Consider the following 25,087-nt stretch of genomic DNA (forward strand, 5'->3'; position numbering starts at 1 on the left):
ACTATCACTTCAAGGTCTTGAAGGGTACTGATCAGTAGGTTGAGAGATCTTAGAACTACCAGGTCTTCTAATTATGTGAACTTAATGATCTGCAGTTCTATCATAGTTTTTTTTATTTCTCAAAGATTATATTAATATAATTATGTAATATAAATGATGTGACATACTAGCTGATTGGTACCACGTACCAATGGGGTACTTCCTAGTAGAAAAGAGAAATGCGTGTTTATTTCTAGGATTGATGTATTTGTCATTTTATTAGACTTATCACGTAGCTGTCTTCAGCATCCTCTCTGGAGCAGGGATTGTCCTTTGCCTCATCACATCTCTGACTGTGGAGTGGATGGGCCTCACAGCAGCCAAGAACCTACACCATAATCTCCTCAACAAGATCATCCTTGGACCAATCAGGTATGGCATAAATCATATTCCTCCTGTAAAGCTACATGGTCAACACCCGTCGCCTTTTAAACTGGGAGGGTACTCCTGTGAAAAGCTCTTGTATTTGCCCCGTTTCCTTCAAGGCCTCAAAAAGTCGAAATAACTAGTGAAGTAATCAGGGAAAAATATTCCATGTCAGAACATGTGACATTCTGCCCCCTTTTCTATCTGGCTGAAACGTGTCAGATAGCTGACACCCTCTTCAAGGCTGGGGTGTCAAGGAAGGCTTTGAGTATAGTTCTAGTTCCAGGGCACACAGCTCCAGCTCTGAGAAATGGGCATGGCGTCAAATGATGTGACTTCTTCTTTTGATGGCCGGGGACAAGTTCTGTGCACGATAACCACAGTCACTCACAGGCAGCGGAACAGCCAAAAGGATGCCTGCATAACAAATACAGTTATCAAAGTGCTTTCATGAAACAACTGAGTCCTGGTGCAGGAAGTTGAGTAGCAGCCATGGGCAGGCTGTCATCTTTGGAAGGGATCTTAAATCTTGAGGTACTGTGGATGAAAGAGCAGGAGGCAAGACAGTAGGTTTTTGGAAGAGGAGACTTAAAACTTTCGGTGGGGTATATCCCAAGATGCGTTTAGATGGTCAGGTTGCAGACATTATGATCTGTTACGTTATTCATATTTACTGCTTGGTTTTAGAAAATGGCTGGACACAGCTCTGTGTTCTGTCTGACCAGTCTTTTTATCCAAAACTGGAATTCCTTTTCGGGTAACTTTTTCTTTTTAATTGGATCAACAGGTTCTTTGATATGACTCCGTTGGGGCTAATTCTAAATCGCTTCTCTGCTGATACAAATATCATTGATCAGGTAGGCGTATCAATATATTCTACTTTATTACATCTTGGCTTTGTAAATTTTCACTTAGCTATTGAATAAGATGATGTATTAAAATATTCAGTAGAGAAAGGCATAGCAAAAACAGGCTCTGGGAATGATAACAGACAAACTCAAAATACAAAGTACACATATTTGTATTAAGGTAAGTAGGCAGTTAACCATTAGAATAAACATGGTGGGAGATGGTGGCTCTCAATTTCCTCATATGCAGTCTGGTTGCTTCTGCTGGAAGTTCTGGATTAGCAAAACACCAGATTTTGGGCTCAAACCAGGAAAAAGGGTAAAATATAATAACTTTAATGGAAGTACACGTGACAAATAGATGTTCCATCCTGGCTGTAGCACATGTGAGTTTAGAGCATTCAGGGAGAGGAAGGGATGCTTTCACTATGGCTGTGAATTAAAATGATTGGATGAGCAATAATCCTGAATGTAAGGGTGATGGGAACATGGAAGGAAGATTAAGAGGCTCTGAGAAAGAGCATGCTCTTTCTCTAAATATTTGGGATATCAAGAACAATTTTCTCTTTCTTGCCTGTTATATAAACAAGGTGGAAATGGCTCCTATTTCCCCATGATCTTTGAAACACTGACCTTTAGAAAAAAACCTACTGACTCATTTTTTAACCTCTGCACATTTGAGTAGTAGACACACAGAAACACACAGGCTCCTGATATGAGGAGAAGATCAAGGAGTGCAGTGACGTCATTCCACTTTCCCTATGGTCCTCTATAGGAAAAGACATATCATGGTACTACCTGGCACAAATGCCTTAAGTTTGGGTTTTGTTTTGCTCTAGCACATTCCTCCTACCCTGGAGTCTCTTACCCGGTCCACCTTACTCTGCCTGTCAGCCATCGGAATGATCTCCTATGCCACTCCATGGTTCCTTGTCGCCCTCGTGCCTCTTGGGATAGCATTTTATTTCATCCAGAAATACTTCAGAGTTGCTTCCAAGTACGTATTAAAAAGCTGTCCTAAAAATGTCTTCTAAAAAATTTGTACATGAGAATTGTGATGGAATGTGAGGTTATAGGAGCTAGTATAAAGGGAAAATGGCAACAGCATCCTCCTTTTGATCCTGAGGTATGAGTTTGAGACATACATTGGATGATGTTTCCAGCTGACCTGACTACAAATGGGATATTTGGGGAAGCAACACTAGTTGCATCACTTTTGTACACTGTTCGCTATAGAGTCAGATGAGCATGAAGTTTGTTAATCAGCTGAGCCAGCTCGCATCTGGTCAAAGCTCCTCTTTGACCTTTTGAGGGTTAGCAGAGAATGGAAAATAACTGCCTGGATTAACGTCAGTCACGGCTTTTCCTTCATATCAGGAAAAAAACCTCCACACAAAGTCATTTCCACTGTACAGCAACATTTCACATTCAGAATGGTTTGCTGGCTATAAAGAGTACATTTTTTCAACAAAGAGAGTGTCATGATTTCTTAGAGTCATGTTTCTAGTGCTAACCCCATTATCTAATTTAGTAAAATATCTTAAGCAAGCCATTTGAAGTTTTTCCTTAAATTCAATCAGTCATGTGTTTTGTGTGTTTTGTTTTTTTAACCAGCCAGGTTTCTGGCTGGATTTATGCCACTTTCTGATACTCATAACACCCATCAAAGTGCCTGCTGACCTGCAAGGAGGCCAAAATAACGTACTGTCATTAGCAGCTGTCACTTCTGGCCCTGTCCTTGTAGTATGCGCATGGTGAATCATTAACTGCTGTTTGGTAGCATCCAGTTAAGAGACACGGTTATTTTCAACTGAGCGTTCCAGTACAGTTGGCTTCATGGACAATACTCTTATTTAGGTAGCCTGAGAAAGAATTGTGTCAATTATTCCCCTTAAATCAATGGAGCAGGAGGGGCACAGAACAACATATGAATAATTTAGCTTCACTTTAGCCTACTTTTCATCAGCTTTCCTCAGAATTTCCAAGGAGATTTAGTCCTAAGAAAACTCTATAATCAGAATTCACAAAACAAAAATGTTTAATTCTGAAATAATTTGCTTAAATTCTCTGAGATTTTTCAGAAACCTTGTTCTTTCCCCACCAGGTTTCCAAACTAATGCTGTACATGGCAGTACACCAGGTCTCAGGGTGGCTAAGGAATCAGGAGACCTGGTTTTCATTCTTAAATGCATTGTTGTCTTCTGAATGTCCCCCTGTCCTTTAAACTCTTTAAACTTTTACTTAAAATAAGTGCACACTCTTTAAACTTTTACTTAAAATATACAAGTGTAAGCAAAAACTGATATATTAGACCTTAAGGAAACACTGTAGTTTCTCTCCGTGATTTTGTATGTGAGAGTAAAGTCTCCATCTGTCTCAAAACCTGTTTTTTCCACATGCTGTACCAATAGCCGTACCATGCAACCTAGCAAGAAGTTGATCAGCCCTGTAGGTCAGCGCGTACGCGCACACACACCACCCCTCTCGGCTCTGCAACTGGTGATCTTCAAGTCCATAACTACTTCATTCATTTTATTCCCTTACATTTTTCTGTGAAAATCTATGTCAGCAAGTGTTTTGGTTTTTTTGTTTGTTTTTTAATTTGTTTAAATTAAAGTCTTTAAAATCACTTGTAAAGCATCCAGGATTGACTCGTGTTCTTTCAGTCCACAATCAAAATTAATAAATCCAATTTATTTCTAGAAAAAAATAGTCTTGGGAAATGTAGGATGAAGGAATAGCTTCAGCCTGTATTTATAACTTACTTGCATGCACTACTTTCCAGGCATATAAGCTTCACTAATTTTTAGAAATGCAAATATTTACAGTATTTCTTGCAGCACTTTGACTCTGTTGTATTTTCCATTACATCTCTCAAAAACTTCTATGTATTTTCCATCATAAATTTGAAAGAGAGCATATTTATCATCAAAACATAAGCAGCAAATTCAGTTGTGTATACTATAACATTCAGCATCATGGAGCATTTATTTCTCCTGGCCTATCCAATACAGTGTGCAAACATAGTAGATTTTTAATAAAGAGTTTAAGTATCTAATGATCTGGCCTCTCTTCTGTTTATACAACTGGCAGCTATGCTAATGGCAGAGTGTTACAGAAAGATGTATTTGTCTCTTTGGTTTGGAAAACGTTCCTGTTTCAGGAGACTGAAAATTTTTACACTTAAATTTCATTGCTCCATGCAGGTCTTGAATATACCATTGCTGAATAATTCAGGAAATTTCTCATTCATATTATCTCTCTGTCAGTGCTGTCTCTATTTCAACCACTGTGATAATGTTAACACTACAAATAGAAGGTCTGCTACAGTCTGTTATATTTTACGTTCAGCATGTTGTGGTACTTAAAGATACTCAAAATGAGGCAAAGTTTATGTGGAGAAGCACCCTTTTTGTCAGGCTAGCTGATACAGTTGCAGTAAAATAAATAAACTTGCAGATACACAAACTATATTTTATACCTGACGTAAGAGCCATAAATGCTATAAAGTTTAAAATCAACTGTTCTGAATTTAATTATATTAGTTGTATTAATAAATTAGAATGTTTGACAATAAAAGGTCATTATAATCGGGCTAAAATGGACAGCAGGTTTTTATCCAGGAGAGATGGAATAATGTCATTATCGCTGTGGGACAAAAAGCAGCTTGGCTGTGACCAAAAGCTAGATCGTGGAGGTGGCTGGGAGGCGATTCAAAGGCTCCTATGGCAAAAGAGAAACGTGATATTCCTATGTCAGTGTCTATCTATACTACAGAAATACTGGTTTGTGTGATCCTGGAAAGAATATATGTAATACATAAAAAGTCTGTTCTTGTCTCTTATGCAGTTAAATTTCTACAGAGATGTTTACTTTGTGATGGCTGATGTTGTTTTTCATACTCCCAGGGACCTCCAGGAACTTGACGACAGCACCCAGCTTCCTTTACTCTGCCATTTCTCTGAGACAGCCGAAGGCCTTACCACCATTAGAGCATTCAGGTCCGTAAAACAAATGATTAGAGGGAGGCTTGGGGTTTGCTCTGGCCGGTGCAGCTTGGCTGGAGAACATCTGAGGGCAATTTGTTGGACTGGGTGGACTTTAGTTAAGCCATCTCAAAAAAGGGAAGAGGTTTTGTTTTCCTGTTGCTTTGCCGTGCCTCTAAACACTTGTGTGTATTTTCAGTAACACACTAATTTATCTGTATTGGTTTTCTGCTGAATTAAAGATGATGACTTCTTTAGGATATGGCATTTAAACTTTTAAGGCGTCCAGTTTAACCATGCCTTGCTTGCACAGCAGAGAGCTCTCCTTTGCTGGGAAGGTGCAGGCACCACTCCTTCAGACCCCCTGCTATATCCTACAAGCTGTGCTGTCCAAGTGCCCCTGAGTCATTTCTGTATTTAACCCACTCCTGAGGCAAGGAAACATCATTATAGTGCTCTCAAACTGAAAGTCAGTATGCAACAAGGGAGGCTTTCCAAGAAAACTACGACAGAACAGAACTTCGTAGTCTAAAACCTAGCCTTGTCAATCAAAATCAAAATATAAATTCTAGAAGACTTTTTCCAACTTTCCATGCATATATTTTTTTCTCTACTTACTACATGAAATATAGACCAAATTCTCCTTGTACATTCACTACGTTATAGCTGGCATGACTCTGTCAAAGTGCCAGCTCGATGTTGCCCCCAGTAAGCGTAACTTGCACTCATTCTGTACACTGTAGAATTTCAAACAGGTGCAGATCTCACTGCAATGCTATTTAGGCACCTATCTGATCAGCTTAAGACTGCTTCATCGCTTCAAGCCAGCTTTAGGACCCAGGCTATTAGTTGAGAGTGCTGCAGTAAGGACTGTGGCAGGACAAGCAAAACCGTGGCTGTGTTGAAGAGACGTGAGCCAGTGGTCAGCTTGAAATGTTGTAACAAGCTTTATCAACCAGAATGATGTATTGAAACAGTAAATCATAATTAAGGCCTGATGCTGATGTACGCTGAGTGCTTTTTGAGACATTCAGAGGGGCCTTTTGTCACGCTGTCTCCCGAGAAAGATGAAGGAGCTTAGCACGTCAGGAGTCGGTCAACTTTTCTTTACCTTACCCAATGGCAATGTGGGCTTGGGTGGCAGAGAGCAAAAGGCAGCCCTAGGGAAGGACTAGGCATCGTAACCATCACTTGGGTTTTTCAGGATCTCTGGCACTAATCTAAGCCATTTCATTTCCCTGTCTGTGCTCCACTATCAACCAAACCTGAAGTCTCCAGCGTTTTTTGTCAGCAAGCTCATATTTACTAATAGTCCTGTTAGTCATTCTCTGCAGTTTGAGTTCAGTATGTTCCAGGATAAAATAGAGCAGCTCCTCACATAACTTACCACAAAGTAGCACAGTTGGATCAGAACGCAATTTCAGTGACCTTTGCTGTTTGTCATCTGACAGGATAAAGTCTAAAACTGCCCAGAAGATGAGCTGGACGTGGATGAAAAGATACAGATTAGGCATGTCATATTTTCCATTAGGAAAACAGGAGTTTTGCTGCCAGGAAAGCAGAGGAGCAGAATATTCAGTGCATCTTTGCTCCTCCCCACGTCATTACTGTTACCAGTTGTTGTTTCGGGGATGTTGCTTGCCATGTTTACAAGCTGTACAGAGGGAAATAAAGTATCAGTGGGAAAAGGAGGAAGAAAAAAAAAAAAAAAGACATTTCTGGCAGAACAGAGATTACAGGTGCTTCACAGCAGGGCCCTGAAACTTTGAAATGGAAGAGCTGGCCACATAGAACAGATGATAAGATGCTGAATGAAGCTCAGCTAACTTATTCAAGTGAGGGTATTTAGCAGACAGTAGAATGTGAAACAGCAAAATGGTTTCCATCTGACTGCAGGTCATACCTAAAGTACTGCAAGGTGCCATGAATTTAATACGCTTACACCAACAGAGATTTCCCCCTTCCTTCCCAAAGTGTACCTCTGCTCTTAGGTGCTCTGATATACTTGCACTGTTTTTTACACATGAAGGACATTATGTGGGAAGAGAGAGAAACAAGTGACAGTGGAGGTAACGCCCCTCATTTTTGTAATTCAGAAGTGATCGATGGCTCTCCCTCGTTGTAGCTGTCTGAGTTGCTTAGGCAATGGGTGACTGGCTGAGAGAATGGCTCAGCTGAGTAGCTGAAAGGTATTGATCCACTGATCAATCTACAGTCTACATTAGTTGAAGCCTTAGAGATGTTACTCCTGTTGAAGACTCCTGCAGCCGGCCAGGTAACTTCTGAAATCAGAATTTCAGCTGAGAGGTGAGCCCTCTGCTCTTGCTCGTGAAGAGGAAGTGAGGGGCCACAGCAGCGCTCACCTGGGAGAGGACTTGAAGGCTGCAGCAGCCACAGTCCGCAGCTACAAAAGCGGATATGCTGTGGGAAGTAAAACCTGTCCCTAGCATGCTGGCATTGCAGTCACCTTTAGGGGACCTAGTGCAATATAATTGCTTGTGGAAGAAATTCCTCCCCACTGTGCGTGTTGCTCTGCCTGGCTAAGGAGAACCCTGGCAGCAGGTATCGGTCCTTAGGGAAGAGTTCTTAACCCAAAGTTTGGCAAAGAGAGAAGGGCAGTAGGTTTTGGTTTGAGGGGGAGGGAGAGAAGAGTCTAATGCTTCATCCTTTTGTGTATGAGTGTGTAATGTGTTGTAATATAACAACTTTGCTCTTGGCAGGCACGAAGCCCGATTTAAACAACGTATGCTGGAACTAACGGACACAAACAACATTGCCTACTTATTTCTATCGGCTGCCAACAGATGGCTGGAGGTCAGGACGGTACGTTCAGTTTAGTCCCAGCCACGGTTTTGAAACCTTGGAAGCAAACAGAGACTTTGCCTGATGTAGAGAAGATAATAACGAGAATTAATCTCGTGATGAGATTATACACACTGTTCCTTAAAATAGATCAGGATTGTTTATGTTAAACCCATAGGGTTTTTTCAGCTTTCTTGGACAGGAGTAAGAAAATACAAGTCTCCCTCATCTTTCGCTGTTGTGATGTCTAGCGTCTGAAGAGAGTGCAAGAACAAACATTTACATAACTTGAAATAAGGCTTTCTTTACTACTGTGCAGCATCTGCAGACCTGCTGCAGCAGGATCTACTTTCAAAGCACAACATGGCTTTTTAGTAGTTCTGTGAACTGTGCCATCATTCTGCCGGGGTAGTTTAAGGCACCACTGAGCTTCCAGGTCCTGCGGTATCTCTCCAGCATCAGGTTTAAGCCCGCAGCTGTAATTTAAACCCCTCCTTTGCAGTGCCCTTACCGCAGCTGTGAGGCCATACTGTTAGTGATTTTACTGTTCAATATCACAAAAGATGGCAGAACTAGACTCCAACTGAAAAACAAATGACAGTAGGGCACAACACAGCCAATTCCAGTGAGGCAGGCTCCTGGCACTCAAGGTGGGTCTCCAGGGGCAGGACATGAGGAACTTCCCTGATCTGCAAGGCAAAGAGGGGCAAGCACAGTCACTGTGATTTCCTTATTCATCTGACACTAAAAGAGCAGTGAATAAACACAGCAGTGACCTGATTCTGCTAAACACAAATAGTAACAGGCAGGATTAATCCTCACATCAAAGGCTATATCCTCACGTTCATTACCTGGCACACTGGCAGAGCAACAAAGTTGTGCCCCATTTCTTACTATGGCAAAGCTTTCCCTTGTGCATGAAGCTTTCAGCTCCCTACAGCATCCAAGATCAAGCTGAACTTGCTTCCAAATCAAAGACAGATAAATAAGAGAGCCACAGCCAGTCCTGGAATAAGCTGTGGCAATGCCTGTTAATGTCTCAAAGTCTTAGACTTGCTTACATGCGGAATGAATTTGATCCAAGAATATGCATTGCTTCATCATAGCATTAGAAATAATGTGGTCTTGCCAAGGAATAGTGCCTAATGGCACGGTGGTATTAAGGTCACTCAAAAGTTTGTAGGATTTAACAGCAACTGTGAAGTCCAAACCACTGATGGAGACCCAAGACCGTTGTGCTTCTACTTCCCTGTAGATGTTAAGTTCAAGTCTTTCATCTGTTCATCAACACTTTTTACAAGACAGATGAACTAGGCAGTCCTCATTTTAAATCTCAGAGGGAAAGATTCCAGGCAGGGTATTATCAGACAGGAGGAAAAAAAATGGATGGAAAATGCTAACCCTGTAATCCAAAGTAAACACAATGCAGGGAGCAGTGGGAGAGTGGGAATATCAGCAGTCTCATGAATCAGGCACCTTGACAACTACATGAGATCACACGTGGCATTCATTTCAAAACTGAGCTACACATCAAGAAGATGGGTTGAAGCGCCTGCAAAGCTTTTGAGAAGTCAGATCTTTCTAATACAGCCTACACAGCAATTTCTGTAAAGCAAGTCATCACCATGCAACACAGCTGAGATCCTTCAGGTATCTACCATGGAATCACTCCAAAACTCAAAGTGCTGTGGCAGGAGCAAGGCTTAGTAGCTTGTTTGCAGCACCACAACTACACAGCTACCCTGCCTTCAGAGTCCACACTACTGAAACCCACATGGTGTTTCACTGAGGGCTGTGAGTGTATAGCAGGCTTGGGGATGCCTCCACCATGCACAGTGTCCCAGTGCATGACGTAGACACTTTAAGTCAGGCTGCCCACTTGTGCCCATAAAACATGTGCGTTACCTTTATAAATTCTGCCGAAATTCTTCATGGACTTTCTGAAGTCACTAATACCTCTCTTCTTTGGGGAGGCAAACACATGTTTGAGAAGACCCGCAGGGGAGTGGAGAGAGTGGAACTGATTTGTTTTAGCGGTCGGAATTAGGGGTGTCACTATTATGCCACTCTCATGTTTTTATTATTTTTTCTATGTGCTTATTAGATTTTTTGATACCTGCTCTTTTTGGGGTGGCCACAATGAGATACCCTAGCCCAACTGGACTTGCAGAAAATGCTGGCCCGTTTCACTTGTGTTCAGCAAATTCATTTAGAGTGTTTCAGGTTGGGCACCAAAACCCCTAACCTTCTCCAAGAAAAACAACCCAGAATTAAGGACTAGGTGTCATTATAGAAATAATCCTTAGAAAAGCAAATGTGCTCCGTATCTGAAGAAATTTTATTGTTGTTGCAGTTTAATGTTGTCTAGAATCTTCCTCTCCCTCTCTCTCATTCCAGGATTACCTCGGTGCCTGTATAGTTCTAACTGCCGCTGTCACTTCCATCACCGAAGGACCTAACTCGGGGTTTGTGGGGCTAGGTCTCCTGTACGCTCTGACGGTATGTACAAAAGCAAAGTGTCAGAACTTTCAGACCAACATATTAATTCTATGGTATTTTTAAAAATACATATACACGGTTATCTTCCAGCTTTCTTAATCTTGAAAAAAACAATCTTGCAAATAATGGATTCGAGCCAAAGTTGAGAGAGTTCAGGGCAACTTGGACTTGCTTCAGGTTTTATGAGCCAATTAAAAAAACACAACCATTCCCAGGCCCTGCGTGCTCCCAAGCAGAGCAGGAAAATTAAAAATGCGTAAGAGGACCTGCTGTGCACTCTGTTTTGCACAACACAGTGTTGGTTCCGCCTGTATATGGCAAAACCTGCCAGAAAATACTATCCCACAGACTGTCATAACCTGAGTAATGTTTAACCAAAGACCAAATAAGTAATTGCTGAAGAACCAGAAATGCCAGTTCTAGTTTTGGAAGGAAACTACTCACATGCCCAATATTGTCCATGAGATTCTGAATGAATTTGGGGATTGGGACCTTTCGGGCTGGTAGGCATGGTTCGTCATGACAGGTAGCAGTAAGAAAGCAGTGCATTATGAGCATAGAGTGAGTACGATCACCATAGAGAGTAGAAATATCACTGAATTAACCACAAGAGTGGGGACAAAAGTAGGATGAGGATAACGGCAGGAAGAATTTTTGAAATAATAGCTGGCATGGCAGAAAACTGGCTGCTTTATGGCACTGGTATGAGGGAGGGATATGGGTATGGGTCTAACACTGAGATTTGGCTCTGCACGTAAACACTGGCGAGCCCATGGTTACAACAGAAAGTTCTCAACAGCTGCCTTAGGGTGGCCTTAGATCCCCTTCATGCCGCTGTTGCAGCACTGTGAGAATCTGCCAGCAACTGAGAATCAGTCCCAGGGCTTCAACTTCACTCTGAAAACATTCTTGGTAATCCTGCTTCATTAGCAGAGATCTGGAAGCGCCAAGATGTCTGCATCATCCTTGGCTACTTCGTATTTAGTCAGTATTTGCAAACAGATTGTTAGTGCAAATTAGCCCTTTGCTGAAGTCTGGCATAGCAGAGGAAGAAATGCTGCAGTCACCAAGTGATTACCTGTCTCTGTCCTGCCCCACAATAACATTGATGAAACTTGGAATGCAGTTGGATCGTTACCTGCGTCCCCTGACAGGTTTTTGAATCATTTCTCTTTGGAGCTAAAAGAGACCTGATGTTTGGACATGAATGAGAGCAAACTGTTTGTACCAACGTTGTGTTTACAGTAGACATCCATAAGCTTATTCTCTCCCCTTGTATAAACACAGCCAACTCCCTTGCACAACTACCGTGAAGGTTGGAATAATGGGTAGAGCCTTTCGGATGCCAGGCTCCGTTATCAAATCTGCCAGATCTATGATTGCAGCCTGCTACTCCACAACAGCAGTTCTGCAGCGTGTTTAGTGTATCTGCAAACGTACCCACTTCCGCAACCTCCTGACTCAAAACCTGGGCTCCAAATGAGTGGGTTTCTGAACAACAAAGAAAACAATACCCCCTAGAATAACTCTAAGGATAAAGCAAGCAATTAAACCCTCTAGACTGACGACAAATGTTATTGCTGAATCCCAATGAAAATTATTTACTGTGTGCCTATTGCATCAGTATTAGGTTAGTGGAAAATAAGTAGGGCTGGGTAATTTATTCATAATAAACTTCTTATTTGGCAGATTCAGCAATCTCCCCCAAATAAATGCCAAACCTTTCTCTGAATGTGTTTGTGTATAGGGTGTTCTCACTGCCTAAGTTTCTAAACCTTTAATGGTGCTTGGCAACTAACTGTTCACAATAAGATGAGTTTTTCTTTTTTATATGAGCACCTGAATACAGACTTAGGAACGTTTAGGAAATGTTTAGGAAATTGCTTTACAATTTTCACCCTTAAATAGTAAGTCCTGACTAGACATCAGTTTCTCTAAGCTACTGGGTATTGTTAGACAACTAATTATCAACTATTATCTACTACAAGTAATACCTTTACTACTGATCAAATGCTTTTGATTACAAATGGGAATAAAAACCAAGAAGGAAATACCACTGAGCTGATAATACATTTTTTTCTCATACATTCCCTATGCTAAAAAACCTCACATTTTCCACAGAGACAAATGAATTATCTAAATATGCACAGAAGGAAACAGAAGTGAAATGGCCATCAAATCTCTTAAGTATATTTGCAATTCTTCAGTTGCAGTCTTTGGAAGATTAGAAACTGCAGTATTTCCAAATGCTACTTCCAGTTTTGATTTTTTCATGTTTAAAGAAGATGCCTTTCAGTTCTGATTACTAGATGCCAAGAACAAGAGATTCCCTTAATCAGTCACATCGTCAGACAGTAGGTACAACCTTTCCATATTCCTCTTTCAAAAAACAAGGATGAGAACACTGAGCACTAAATTACTATGTCAGGGTTGTTTCTGTTGGAGTATGACAGGCTTATTACATATTTGATGATGTTGCACTGAGTCTTGAACTGTTGTACTGTCAATAAGAGACCCACTGTGCTGAGTCAGGCCAAAGACTTACAAATTTATCCAACCCTTATTCGCAAATAGGTAGATGAACAGACAGAAGACTGAACCTTGTCCTTGTTTTCATTTTGTGATGCAGATAACCAACTATTTGAACTGGGTGGTGAGGAATCTGGCAGATCTGGAGGTGCAGATGGGTGCAGTAAAAAAAGTACACAGCTTCCTGAACATGGAGTCGGAGAACTACGATGGCTACTTGGGTACTGCACTCTAATCTTTTTGGGGTTTAATGTGGCAATGCAAAAGCATGGTAGACTTAGTCATGTAAAATATATACACCTCTTTGGCCAAAATCTGTTCTCATTGACATGTAGGAACTCCACTGATCTGAGTGACAAGGACAGCCAAAAGCAGCTATGAGATATGTAGCCCATGCTACTCAACATTAAACCCCCCTGCCAAATGCCAGGGAGACAGAGCACAGCCCTGTTAGTACAATCAGAAAGTACTGGAGCACAGTTGTAGATGGGATGAACAAAACGTCCATGTAGCTATTCAGAAAACAAAAATACGGGCACAAATTTGAAATGCACTAACAGTCCCGTGCTTTGCAGCAAAGGGCGTCTACAGGACAGGGGTGCGTTGGCAATCAGACCTCAGCAGTTCTTCCCTGAACTGCATGTTGCTGTTTGTACTCCTCATATTTCAAATTGGCTTTGATCGGTATTTTGGAAGTGCTTGAAGTGCGAGGCCAAAACGCTCGCAGGTCAGCAAGCTTCCCTGGAAAGCCAAGCCCCTTAGTCTGGAGACAAAACCTGCCTGTGTATTTGCAAATTAGGATGAAATATGAGCTGTGATAATGTCAACAGCTCATGTTGTATGGCAGTAACAACATCCTTCATTGCACTGCCCTTCCTGTGCCGGTTACTGACCGCAGAACATGTTAACACTGTGCTGACACCACATTCTTCTCTACTCGTTTGGCTTCTTCCAGTTTCACTGCCAAGAGCCATTTTGGCATCTGCCCTCTTGTCTTACGTGTCGAGATCTGGAAGCTAAGTGCTAACCTGCCCGCCAAGCAGTTCCCAGTTCCCCCTTGGCAGGGAACTGGGACTCCATTTCTCAAGTGGCTGCAGGAAGGTGCCCAGGCAGGAGAGAGGGGGAAAGGGGAATGTCATAAAAGGTGACCCTCTGATAGCATTCATTTGGGGTTTTTTTACTGTTAACTATTTCAGATCCCTCTCAAGTCCCAAAAGACTGGCCCCAAGAAGGGGAAATCAAGATTGAAAATTTGTGCGTTCGATATGAGAACAACCTGAAGCCGGTCCTTAAGCATGTTAAGGCATATATCAAACCAGGACAAAAGGTACTGTGCCAAGCAATTGCCTATCATCCTCGTTCTAGAGCAGATCCTTCCTTAGTGCGTTTCCCTTCCTAACGTGGCAGAACAGCAAAAAAACCCAATTTGCAGTGACATCTATATACATTGAGTGTCCTCTCTGATGTCCCTGGGCATGGGTCAAGAAACTTGCACTGATGACATCTTGTTCTTGGCTGGGAATTCCTTCCGAGAGTCCCATTTCTTTCCAAGTTCACTGCCTTTGAATAGAGTGAGCCTAGGTGGCCAGATGAGATTAGATGAACACCAGACTGGAACTGAGTAAAAATGCAAGAATATTTCACATTTCAGCACATAGTGTCATTAGAGTCCAGGTCAAAATGATGTAGTTTCAAAAATGTTTCTGGGACAAGTCCTCACGATGCTGAGAGATAGAAAAGAGGAGTGTGCTTGCCATGCTCTTTTGTTTTTTCCCTGGCATCTGCCACTGGCCATTGGGAAGGACCTTTCTTCTCACTAGTAGGCCAGTCAAGTCCAGCTTTCCCAGAAAGACTGCAAGTATGATTTACAGCTTCCCTGTATAAATAAGCAATATCTTGCTTTCTTTTGCAGGTTGGGATCTGTGGTCGTACTGGCAGCGGGAAGTCATCCTTGTCTTTGGCATTCTTCAGAATGGTGGACATATTTGATGGTTAGTTTTCACTGGACTGTGTTGTCACTCCTAACCTGGTCCGTCTTTATTTCTTCAGAAGAAGCAAGGAGACATTTTGCTAGTTTATATCCTGGCTCTCTGGCGCAGAAGATACTTGATTAGAATAGGACTTGTTATGCCTGATCCTTCAAAGTACAAAGTGTCCTACTGTGAGGAGCACATGGTTCTTCCAGGAAATGTTACACACAGATTATACTTCTAATTTTTTTTTAATTTTTTTTGCGTATGCTCCGAGAAAAGAATATGCCATTTTTGAGGTAGGAGGAAAAAATATGCAACTCTCTGGAGCCTCTAAATTTCTCCCTAAAGAATAACTGCATTAACTTATGATAGCTGTCAAAATGTTAGCAGAATAGAAACTAGAATTTAACAAGTCCATTCCCTTGATATTTATTTTTTATTTTATTGTGGTTTCCCACAACTACAGCAGAAACTGCCTAGAGGTTTTGGAAACATTTTGCTATGTTTTCACTCCTGTAGCGTTTCGCTCTCCCACCTAATTGGAATGAACTGGTATGCAGAAATATGCACCCTAGCATTTATGACACATATACGTATGTACTGTTGCAGGAGTATGGAAACCTACTGGAAAGTCATCTTTTTGTTTCAAAGATTTCCATGCTTCTAATTTAGCTTTGTATATGGAACATTTGCTAGGGAAGCCCCGGTAGGATGTGGGAGGTTAAGTAACGCAGCTAATACTTGCTTTTGTGGGGTTCTGTGCCTATATGTATCTATGGTAATAGGTTTCTGATTAATAACTGAGGTTCCTGGCTATATAAATAGTGCAAATAAATAGTTTTTTATGGCCTCCTTTAAGTTTCCTTCTACTTTAATCTTCTTTCTGTATCTTTTCTTTGTCTGTTCCTTCTGTATCCCTGATTTTTCCCAATGGAAATGCCTCGGTCTTTTCTAATCAAGCTCTGTTTATCCTTTGTGCGTATCCCTCTCTCTCTCTCTCAGCTAGACCCATATTTGGCCTCTATGCTGGTCCACTTCTGGGTGGAGTCCTGGCTCTAATAAAAGTTACATAACAAGATTTCGAGTAACTTTACTGGAGCCAGATTTCATTCATGTTGTCCATCTTGGTTCCTTATGGCTCTGTTATTTCTTTGAATTTGTATGTGTTCCATGTTATTCCTCTACTCTCACTTCTTTCTTTATTCTTTAGTATTTCCCTTTTCTTGCCCTCTTTTCAAACCATCTTTCTCTTCTTTTCAAACCATCTCTCTTTTCTCTTCTGCTTGGCCGCCCCTCATTACTTTCCTGAATTCCCAACTCCTCTCTAATTTACTTTTCCCCTTATGTCTCCTCATCTGATCTTCTCTTTTTCTTGAACACCCTGGCTTCTATCAAAAATGCATTTCCCTATTCCCAATGCATGCCATAATAATTTTTCTCTCATTAGTCCAGCTCATCTCCTGCTAACCTTCTCTCATGTCCTTATTTGTGAAGAAAAGGAATTGCTTAAGTTTATGCAACCACCGATGTCTCATGCTGAAGTCTTACGATCTGTTTCAGACTTTCTGAAAGTCTGAAAGCAGTTGGACTTTGCACCCTACAGATGAAATCTTGGTCCCTCTGAACTTCTCATAAAAGCATAAGACTAATGGTAGTCCAACTAGGTGGAGATTAAGTCTTTCATCAAAATAGGGCCACATAGAGTAAACTACAAAATGCAGTATCATGACAATTGGGAATGACAGAAGAGGCATACCTGCATAGCTTTGGATATCCACGTGTTTGCCAGTTCACGGTTAGGTTCTGACTGTTGGGAGAGAGAACTGATGAACTTAATGTTAGGTATTTCCCAGGTCTGAGTGCAGCTGCCCAGTGAAGTAATCCACGGGGAAACTGCAGAAGTGAGCCCGATGAAAATACCCTTCACCATACCCTCATTCAGCCTGCCCTGGCCCATCCCCTCCCCATAACCTGGAGGAAGTTTCTGTGTCCAGGGAAAGTCAGTGGGGACAGTAGTTCCTGGCTTTTGTTTGAGAATTTAAGGGAAGAGATTCCTTCTGCCTTTCTCATCCTCTTCTACTTACAGAGCAGCCAACCAGTTTCTCCTGTACGTTTCTCCCATCTCCCTTGCCTGAATATCAGCAGTTGCCACACCCAGCACATCATAAATCAGATTTTCAGATGAGATCCATATGCTCATTGACCAGAAGTAGTGACTAGAAACGGAAAAATCCTCTTACTTTACCAAGTATCCCAGCTGTTGCAGCAACTTCTTGTTGGGGAACGAACTACTAGGTTAAGGAGTGATTAATGTGACAGCTTCCAGTAATCTTAAGTTAGCAGAACAGTATGTGGCTAATTCACAACCAAATACTCAAATGAAACTGAGCTGTAGAAACCAGCATGAATGGTATTAAAATGCCTTGGAGTAGGACACGCTTTTCGTGATCTGCCTCTTGTTAAAAAGTTAATGCTACCCGATTCCTTCTAGAGTTTGAAGGATAGTTTTGGCTCCTGATGTATGGATTGCAGATACATACATATATTATGCAAAAGAAATTGTACACAATCTCAAATTGAATATCTTCTGCAACTGTTAAAGTCAAGGAGAACAGAGAAAGGCACGGGACGTGGCTAATGACATAAGTTGTTCTTGCTCCGTTTGGCTGTAAAGCTCAGGTTGCCTCATAATAAACTATCCTTCTGGTGCTATCAATAATCACATATCATGGGAGTCACATATTTCCTTCAAGGGAAAGTGGCGGGGAAGGGGAGGGAATAAAGAGCAAGGCAACAATGTCACTAATAAGATGGGTTCCCTCCAGTTTGCATTACAACATATATACATTCGCCTTCCCCATGTTTATACAACGGTGCTGCGAGATCGCAGAGGCGCGCTGCCTCATCATCTGGAGTCCAGCCCAAACTAGCTGTTTTCTCTTTCTGTCTGCTACCTGCAGATCACATGCTTTGTGCAGTTCCCTCACGTGTCTTCTGCATGTTGTTTTAAACAGGGAGGATAGTGATTGACGGAATAGACATCAGCAAATTGCCTCTTCACACTCTCCGTTCCCGACTCTCTATTATTCTCCAGGATCCAATTTTGTTCAGTGGCTCCATCCGGTAGGTGTATGCCATCAGGGGGTGACAAGCAGCATTGCACGGTGTGTTTGTGACGGGCGCTGTGGAACAGGAAGGGATGTAAAAGGGAAGGAACCTTCCCAGCTCAGCCCAATCTGTCTGCACAGTTTGTCCAAGGCAAGGTCAAGTGACATACGTTATGCCAAAATGTTCCTTTGTAGAAGACCTGAATGAACTGTAATTTCAGTAACAAGACTCCTGTTATGGTTTTCTTTGCAGTTTTAATTTGGATCCAGAATGCAAGTGCACTGATGATAGACTCTGGGAAGCTTTGGAGATTGCTCAGTTGAAGAACATGGTCAAGTCATTGCCAGGAGGCCTTGGTATGTCTCAACCAAGTCTCTGGGAACACATGCCAATAATGAAATTATGCAAGTATGAACTCACACACATATAAACAGATATATGGGATCTTACACTCTGAACCATCATGTAGGAGTTGATAGGCACTTAATGAATATTCTGTCTCTATGCTAGAGAGAACATTCTTACTAAAAAGCTGAAGAGTAATCTGGTTTTCCACTTATTGCAGAAAGATCCTGCAGCACCTCAGCATCATAGTGGGGCGACTAGTCAGCAAAGAGATAAAAAAGAGCAGTTTTACCTCCCCTCCTTCAGCAGAATCTGGCTCTGCCAGCAGAGCTGTAGCTCTTGTCTAGAACACTGACAGAGCATTTTGCTTATCATTTCAGATCTGGTTCACAAAGGAAACTCACATACTTCCTTCCATATTAAGTGTATGTCATATTACTAAGATATTATCCTGCAGCCTAGCAGATTTGCTAGCTATTTCTGCCAACTATTTGCTTAATGATATATTGCTCCTTTCCCAAGAAGCCATGCTCGCTTTTGGGTATCACTCCATTACAGTGTTCAGTCAAGGTTATGCTTCTTGGTTTTTACAGGGATTTTGCTTGACCCTGGAACAGCGCACAACCAGAGCTTTCACGGTGCCCACTCAAAATCAGTGGGTCCTGACTGTATGACTGTACAGCATTTCAGTGGTGCGACATTCAAAGTAACTGATTTTATTACAGATGCAATGGTAACAGAAGGTGGAGAGAACTTCAGTGTAGGGCAAAGGCAGCTCTTCTGTCTGGCCCGAGCCTTTGTCCGCAAGAGTAGCATTCTCATCATGGATGAAGCCACAGCATCTATTGACATGGCCACAGTAAGTATAGCAATTAGCACCACCCATGCATAGATCCACTAGGAGAGGAGGCATCATCTTCCCTAAATGTCAGCCTTGAGATCTCTTTAGCAGAAAAAGCTGGCAGCTTTTTTGCCTTTCTCTTGTGTTTGGTTTCAGCCGTTGCTGTTGATGTGTTTTGGGAACTGATGCCTATAGTGAGGGGAAAAAAGACAAAATGAAATGTTTTAGAATATCCCCTGTGCAGCATTTCATTACTGAAAATCTGGTGCACAGATCAGAGATAGTATGGAATACAGTCCTCTCTCTTATGTGCTTGAAGACACATGAGTTAAAATGTGAAAGTATGGAGTAACTGAAGTAAGCCTTTTCCTTTGCTAGGAAAACATTTTGCAGAAGGTTGTGATGACTGCCTTTGCAGACCGCACAGTTGTAACAATAGCGGTAAGTACTGATACCAGCAAATGCTTTCTTTCCTCATTCCTCAGGCAGTTTATCTTGCCTTTCACCAGTTAAACATCGCTATATAAAACTAAAAACATCAAAAAATTAAAAGACAAGGTCAGAATATATCCAGATACTAGAACAAGTCAAGACACATACTATCAACCTGAACTTTTCCAGTAAATGCTATCTTGCAAGTGAGCCAAACTTAAACATTTAGATCTGAGGAACCAGACAAAGGGAGCTTAAGCATCTACACTGTCTCCAAGAAAATGTGAAGTCCTTCTCTCCAAAAAATTTGACACCATACCCATGGGTTAAAACATTATTGAAAGTTGAGTCAAAATCTAGATTTGAATTTTGCCTCTAAAGTCTATGCATGTATAGTGCCTACAATCGTGGCATGAATTTATAAAAGGAGCTGAGATTTCAAAAGCTTGTTGGTCTGGTTTCTCAAGTTGGGTTACCTTTTCTTTCAGAATAGAAAGTTGGTTTTATGGTAAAGGTTTTAAAAGTTGGAATCAATGGGAATTGCTCAAAAATGAATATCTGTTCAACTAAGGTTTTATGATATTTTTTCCTGTTTTCCTGCCATTTCTAGTGCCCCAAAGTTCCATATATCTGTGCAGGTATGCACGTGTATGTGCATATGTGTACATGCATATGCATATACACACATACATATTGTTCCACCTTGTGACGGCAGACTTACTCAACAAACAGATGTTTTATCCATGAGATAAATATGTGTTTCAACAGCTGTTTCCCTTGCTTTGTCTGGAATCCAGTCCTGTGGTTAGAGATTAGAGTTATGTCTCCTGGACGCTGGTTTCAAGTCTGTCAGTGACTAGTTTGTGTCAAGCAAACCACTTAACCTAGCTCATTTACAATGGGCTCTAAGGCTGTTGGATGTGTAAATGCTGAAGAGATGCTAGCAGTAAGCATATGCTCCTTCAGTTACATGCCATTGAAATTTTCGGTATTGTCCTTCTGACTGAAATCTCACTTTTCTTTTGCTTTGCCTTTCCAAAGTCGATGTCTCAAGCAAAATGGCACACTTTAATATTTAGCTTTCCTCACAGAGCTGGCTTCATTTCCTTCCTCTCTTCATTCGTGGCTGATCCTTCCTTCACCCACCTGTTTTTCTTTTCTTTTTTTCCAGCATCGCGTATCTCACATCTTGGACGCCAATATTGTCCTAGTCCTTTCTGAGGGCTTTCTAGTTGAATGTGACACTGCCTCAAACTTACTCCTCAAAGAGGACGGCCTGTTCACCACTTTGGTGAAGACTCACAAGTAGACTCTCTCAGTCCACACTATTCGCGAGACTTCTGGCTCTTTGGTAGTTATTTTTACCTCTTTAGTTTCCTTTCACTCTGCTTCATTTCTACTGCACAGCTTCTGAGATGACAGTGCAAGAAGGTGTTTATTGTGTGGTTCCAGGGTTTGTTTAATTTCATGACTATTTATGCTGATCATATTTATCTAAAGCTTAGACAGGCAGCTAACATTGAATCTATAATGTTAGAGGAATCCACTCCATAAAGTATTTCCTGATCTTCAGTGCAATATCACACTTTTAGAGTTCATCCTGTCTATACCTGACTGGCTGTATTCATAAGGCACTGAAGTCAAACTCAGCCTGGTTTCATTCCTGTTGCCTGTGGGGCTAAACTATTGCCTGTAACACCCACAAATTTAATCTGAGAGGGAGCTACTTGATTTACAGCAGGAGACAGGCCAGGGGTGTCCTCAGATAGACGCAGAGCAGACAGTCAGGGTACAGAGACCGAGGAGCGGAGTGGGACGCTAAGCCAGCTGACACTGCGGGCGTACCCAGGATGTTTCTCACCCATATTTCCTAAAGGGGAAGATGCGTGTCAGTGATGCTGTAGGATTTATTCCAACAGCTGTGCTATCCATAATAGCAATTAGCAGACCGAAAGTGAAGTGCGTGCTTAAGTATTTTCAGGCTTGGTGCCAGAGGCTGTAAAGTAATTGGAGATCTCTTCAGATTAAAGATATAGTACAAGGACCTACTCCAAACACCACAAGGGTAGCCTTTCACCAACTTGGTATGCCTTGCATTAGGCCCCTTAATGAACTGCAGTGAGAATTATCATAACGAAAACTTCTGTATGCTTTTCTGTACGGCAGCATCGGGTTCACACCATCCTAACGGCAGACCTGGTCATCGTCATGAAGCGAGGGAACATTTTAGAATATGATACGCCTGAGAACCTACTTTCTCAAGAAGACGGCATCTTTGCTTCATTTGTCCGGGCTGACATGTGAAGAATCGCGTGATGCATTTTAACAGCTTATTTTTAAACAAATCCAATGCAAATATTTTCTATTCAATGTAACATCACTTTCATCTTTTTTTTTTTTAGAGCGCGCTTCATAGTCTCTGGCCTCTGCTAAAATAAAAAAACGAATTTCATTGAGAGGTACCGCAAAAAGAACAGCCCGGGCTGGGTGCCTCCAAAGACAGGTTAAACAAATCCAATGCAAATATTTTCTATTCAATGTAACATCACTTTCATCTTTTTTTTTTTTAGAGCGTCTTTCTTCACACTTCTGTCTTCCAAAATAATAAAACCTATTGCAATACATGTATGCCTCAAAGCAATAAAAATGTCACTTCATTCAAAAGTTATTAAACTTCACACACGCACACAAAGGCAGAAGTTTTTATTTCCTGGGAATTTGGCATTTTCCTTAGTGACTTTCTTTGCTTTTGTAGAAAGCAAAAGAATGCACTGCTCTTATAAACTGCATATGTTATGCTGGAACTGGCAAACAAATCGTGCAGTTTGTCAAGGAAATGAGAGATCCCCAGAAGCATTCTATCCCCAGAGGGGAAAAATTTTTTTAAAAAAAAAAATACAAACCCGTAACACTTGGGGCAATCTGCTGCATTCCAAAGGCATAAACTTTGCTCTTCAAGTTGTAGTCGAGGAGCAGTGAATGAGGGAAAGGAATTTAATCAGAAATAAGGAATTGGCACAGTACTATTTTTCAGTGCAATGATGGCTTATCCCTACAGCCATCCTAAAACCATATTTGCGCTGCAAATTTTCTTCAAAGATGTAAATCATCCTATAATTAAGCATGCTTTGATAGGCTTATAGAGGCATTTTGTACACTATCTTAAGACTTTGTATTAAAAATAATATGAATTTATAAACTTGATATTAGCCAATTTTTTAAACATGTCCACTAAAATATTGTACTTAAAATGACATGTAATTAGCCAACCACTAATTGTTTTGTATGTCCTTAGTCCTTCACATTATTTTTTATCCTGGGACAACCTTTCTTTTCCTTTACACATTTCCTCTAAGTCAGATCTAGTCCAAGAAGGTATGATTTTCAAATTGTTTCTGTATCTTCAAGAATTTAGGTGAATTTAGATACATATTTGCATCATACAGCTTTGAAAATGTTGCCTGCACTTGACTAATGCATATGGGTAGATTCTGAACCACGACAACCGCAAAATGGCCACTAAGCCTCCAGAAGGAGTTTCACAGACACTTTCAAAGGCAGAGCTTGAGACATCAGCTTCACCAGTAGTAGCCGATGTGATTCTTGTTCAGCGATTGTTATCAGATTTAAGAAGACCTCGAGGTGCGCTTAAGCCTATTTCTAGTGCAATGGAAAGAACATAAGGCACAGTACTTGGCCAAAAAAAATGCGGTGAATTTTGGAGAAGTTGTAGGACTTAGAATTGGAATTACATTCAATCTAGTAGTGTAAAAATGATACAGTGGTTTACCTTTTCTTTCTTTTCCCCCATCTTAACTATTGGAAATAAAAGCTGTGTGACACAACTAAACAAAAAAACTCAATCTTGAACATTTTATGAGGGGAAGTAGTTCTGTGATTTCCCTGTCTACTGCTGTGAAAAGTTGCTCTTTTCTGGATTAATTCCCTGTGTTGAACTTTGTCATACAAAGAAAATAAAAAAAAATAAAGCAGATGTTTACAGCGGAAGTGCATGTTGTTACAAAGATTTCAGAGCCAAAAGGCCAAAATCATCCTTGATTTAATTTCATTGTCTTCAGTGAAAAGCTAATTGGGTTCATTGCTGTCAGAATCAGTCAGTATGAAGATGGAGTACACATAACTTTGTTTATCTGTGTGCCTTTGATGACGATGCAATCCTGATTTATTTTAAGTGGTGCCAACTAGTTCAGCAAGATCCCAGTTCCCACTACGTTAAATGGTTGCCATGGGCCTGGGATTGTGTCAGGGATCTTTAAGTACTTAAGAGGGTCCAATAACTAGTACCTCCTTCCTCTTACATTTGTCCCAGAGCCATTACAGGAGTAAGAACCACCTTCTTTGCTCAGCCATCCCTCAGAGCTATAGAACTTACACTGGTCTTGAAACACGTAGAAAAGAAAATATCTTAGGGGCTGCAAAAAAACTGAGAAAAATGCTTGATTTGTTTTGATGGAGGCGTGCAGGAATATTGGCCCCAGTATTATATCAAAATTGCTTCATCAAAGGGCTTGATGATCATTGTAGCATATCCCACAGCTGCCTAGCAGGTTTAAAAGCACAATTTGATTCCTGAAGTAATTAATCTTATTCAACATACACAAATCCCAAGATAGAAAGCAAACATAAGCCAACTGCTGTAGACATATCAGATTTGTTCACATTATAGCCACTGTGCATATGATGCTATATACTTACCAAGGGCAGAGGCTGAACTTTGCTTTTTTGTGTTTTCCTCTAATGGAGGAGGGTGTTCCCAACAGCTGCACAGCTGTTTTGTTACTAAGAAGGGTGAGAAAGGGACAAAGTCGTTGAAACAAATTTCTCTTAATTTCATGTAAGGGTGTTAAATGTGTCCACTTTATGATCAGTTTCCTTAGGCTGTGGCACATACATGGTAAAGGAAAGATCAGCCTGGAGATTTTGCTTCTTTGACTGTTGTCACACTGCCTCTTCTGCCGGTCAGCCCTTACCCTCTTGCCACACTCTCTTACCCTCCTGCTTGTATCCCTGAATGCTCCTTATTCTGCCTATGGCCTCCCACTCCTTCCTGATTTAGCTCCGTACCCTCTGCTCCATTTCCTCTCTGACACAGCTCTGCACTCACTCTCCTTTCCCCCTTGGCTTTCTCTAGCTTTCTATCATAACACCCCTCCTCTTCAGGGGGACACTTACTCTAGTGTCATCATGTTTTAGGGTTGGCTTGTTTTTTTTCCAAGCATTAAACACAGCAAGCTTTCATTACTGTGATATTATGCTCTAGAACTATAAGTTCTTCCTTTTACAAAGGAGTTTTGAATG

At 41.2% G+C, this 25,087-nt stretch overlaps 1 protein-coding gene across 1 annotated transcript in view; it reads left to right on the forward strand.

The window, feature by feature from the left end:
• The window catches only part of ABCC9 (ATP-binding cassette, sub-family C (CFTR/MRP), member 9), a 76,580-nt gene extending 54,177 nt beyond the window's left edge, over positions 1-22,403 (forward strand). The window contains exons 26-40 of the mRNA XM_009879670.1: positions 263-411; positions 1,193-1,262; positions 2,093-2,250; positions 5,162-5,254; positions 7,960-8,062; positions 10,439-10,540; positions 13,170-13,290; positions 14,266-14,396; positions 14,982-15,060; positions 18,057-18,165; positions 18,403-18,506; positions 19,221-19,354; positions 19,715-19,777; positions 21,935-22,173; positions 22,339-22,403. Coding sequence (XP_009877972.1) covers positions 263-411; positions 1,193-1,262; positions 2,093-2,250; positions 5,162-5,254; positions 7,960-8,062; positions 10,439-10,540; positions 13,170-13,290; positions 14,266-14,396; positions 14,982-15,060; positions 18,057-18,165; positions 18,403-18,506; positions 19,221-19,354; positions 19,715-19,777; positions 21,935-22,072 — 1,554 coding nt within the window. The 3' untranslated portion in view covers positions 22,073-22,173; positions 22,339-22,403. The remainder of the gene's footprint in view (positions 1-262; positions 412-1,192; positions 1,263-2,092; positions 2,251-5,161; positions 5,255-7,959; positions 8,063-10,438; positions 10,541-13,169; positions 13,291-14,265; positions 14,397-14,981; positions 15,061-18,056; positions 18,166-18,402; positions 18,507-19,220; positions 19,355-19,714; positions 19,778-21,934; positions 22,174-22,338) is intronic.
• The last annotated feature ends 2,684 nt before the right edge of the window (positions 22,404-25,087 follow it).

The sequence above is a fragment of the Charadrius vociferus genome, unplaced genomic scaffold, assembly GCF_000708025.1.
Source record: "Charadrius vociferus isolate BGI_N301 unplaced genomic scaffold, ASM70802v2 scaffold90, whole genome shotgun sequence".
Taxonomy (NCBI): domain Eukaryota; kingdom Metazoa; phylum Chordata; class Aves; order Charadriiformes; family Charadriidae; genus Charadrius; species Charadrius vociferus.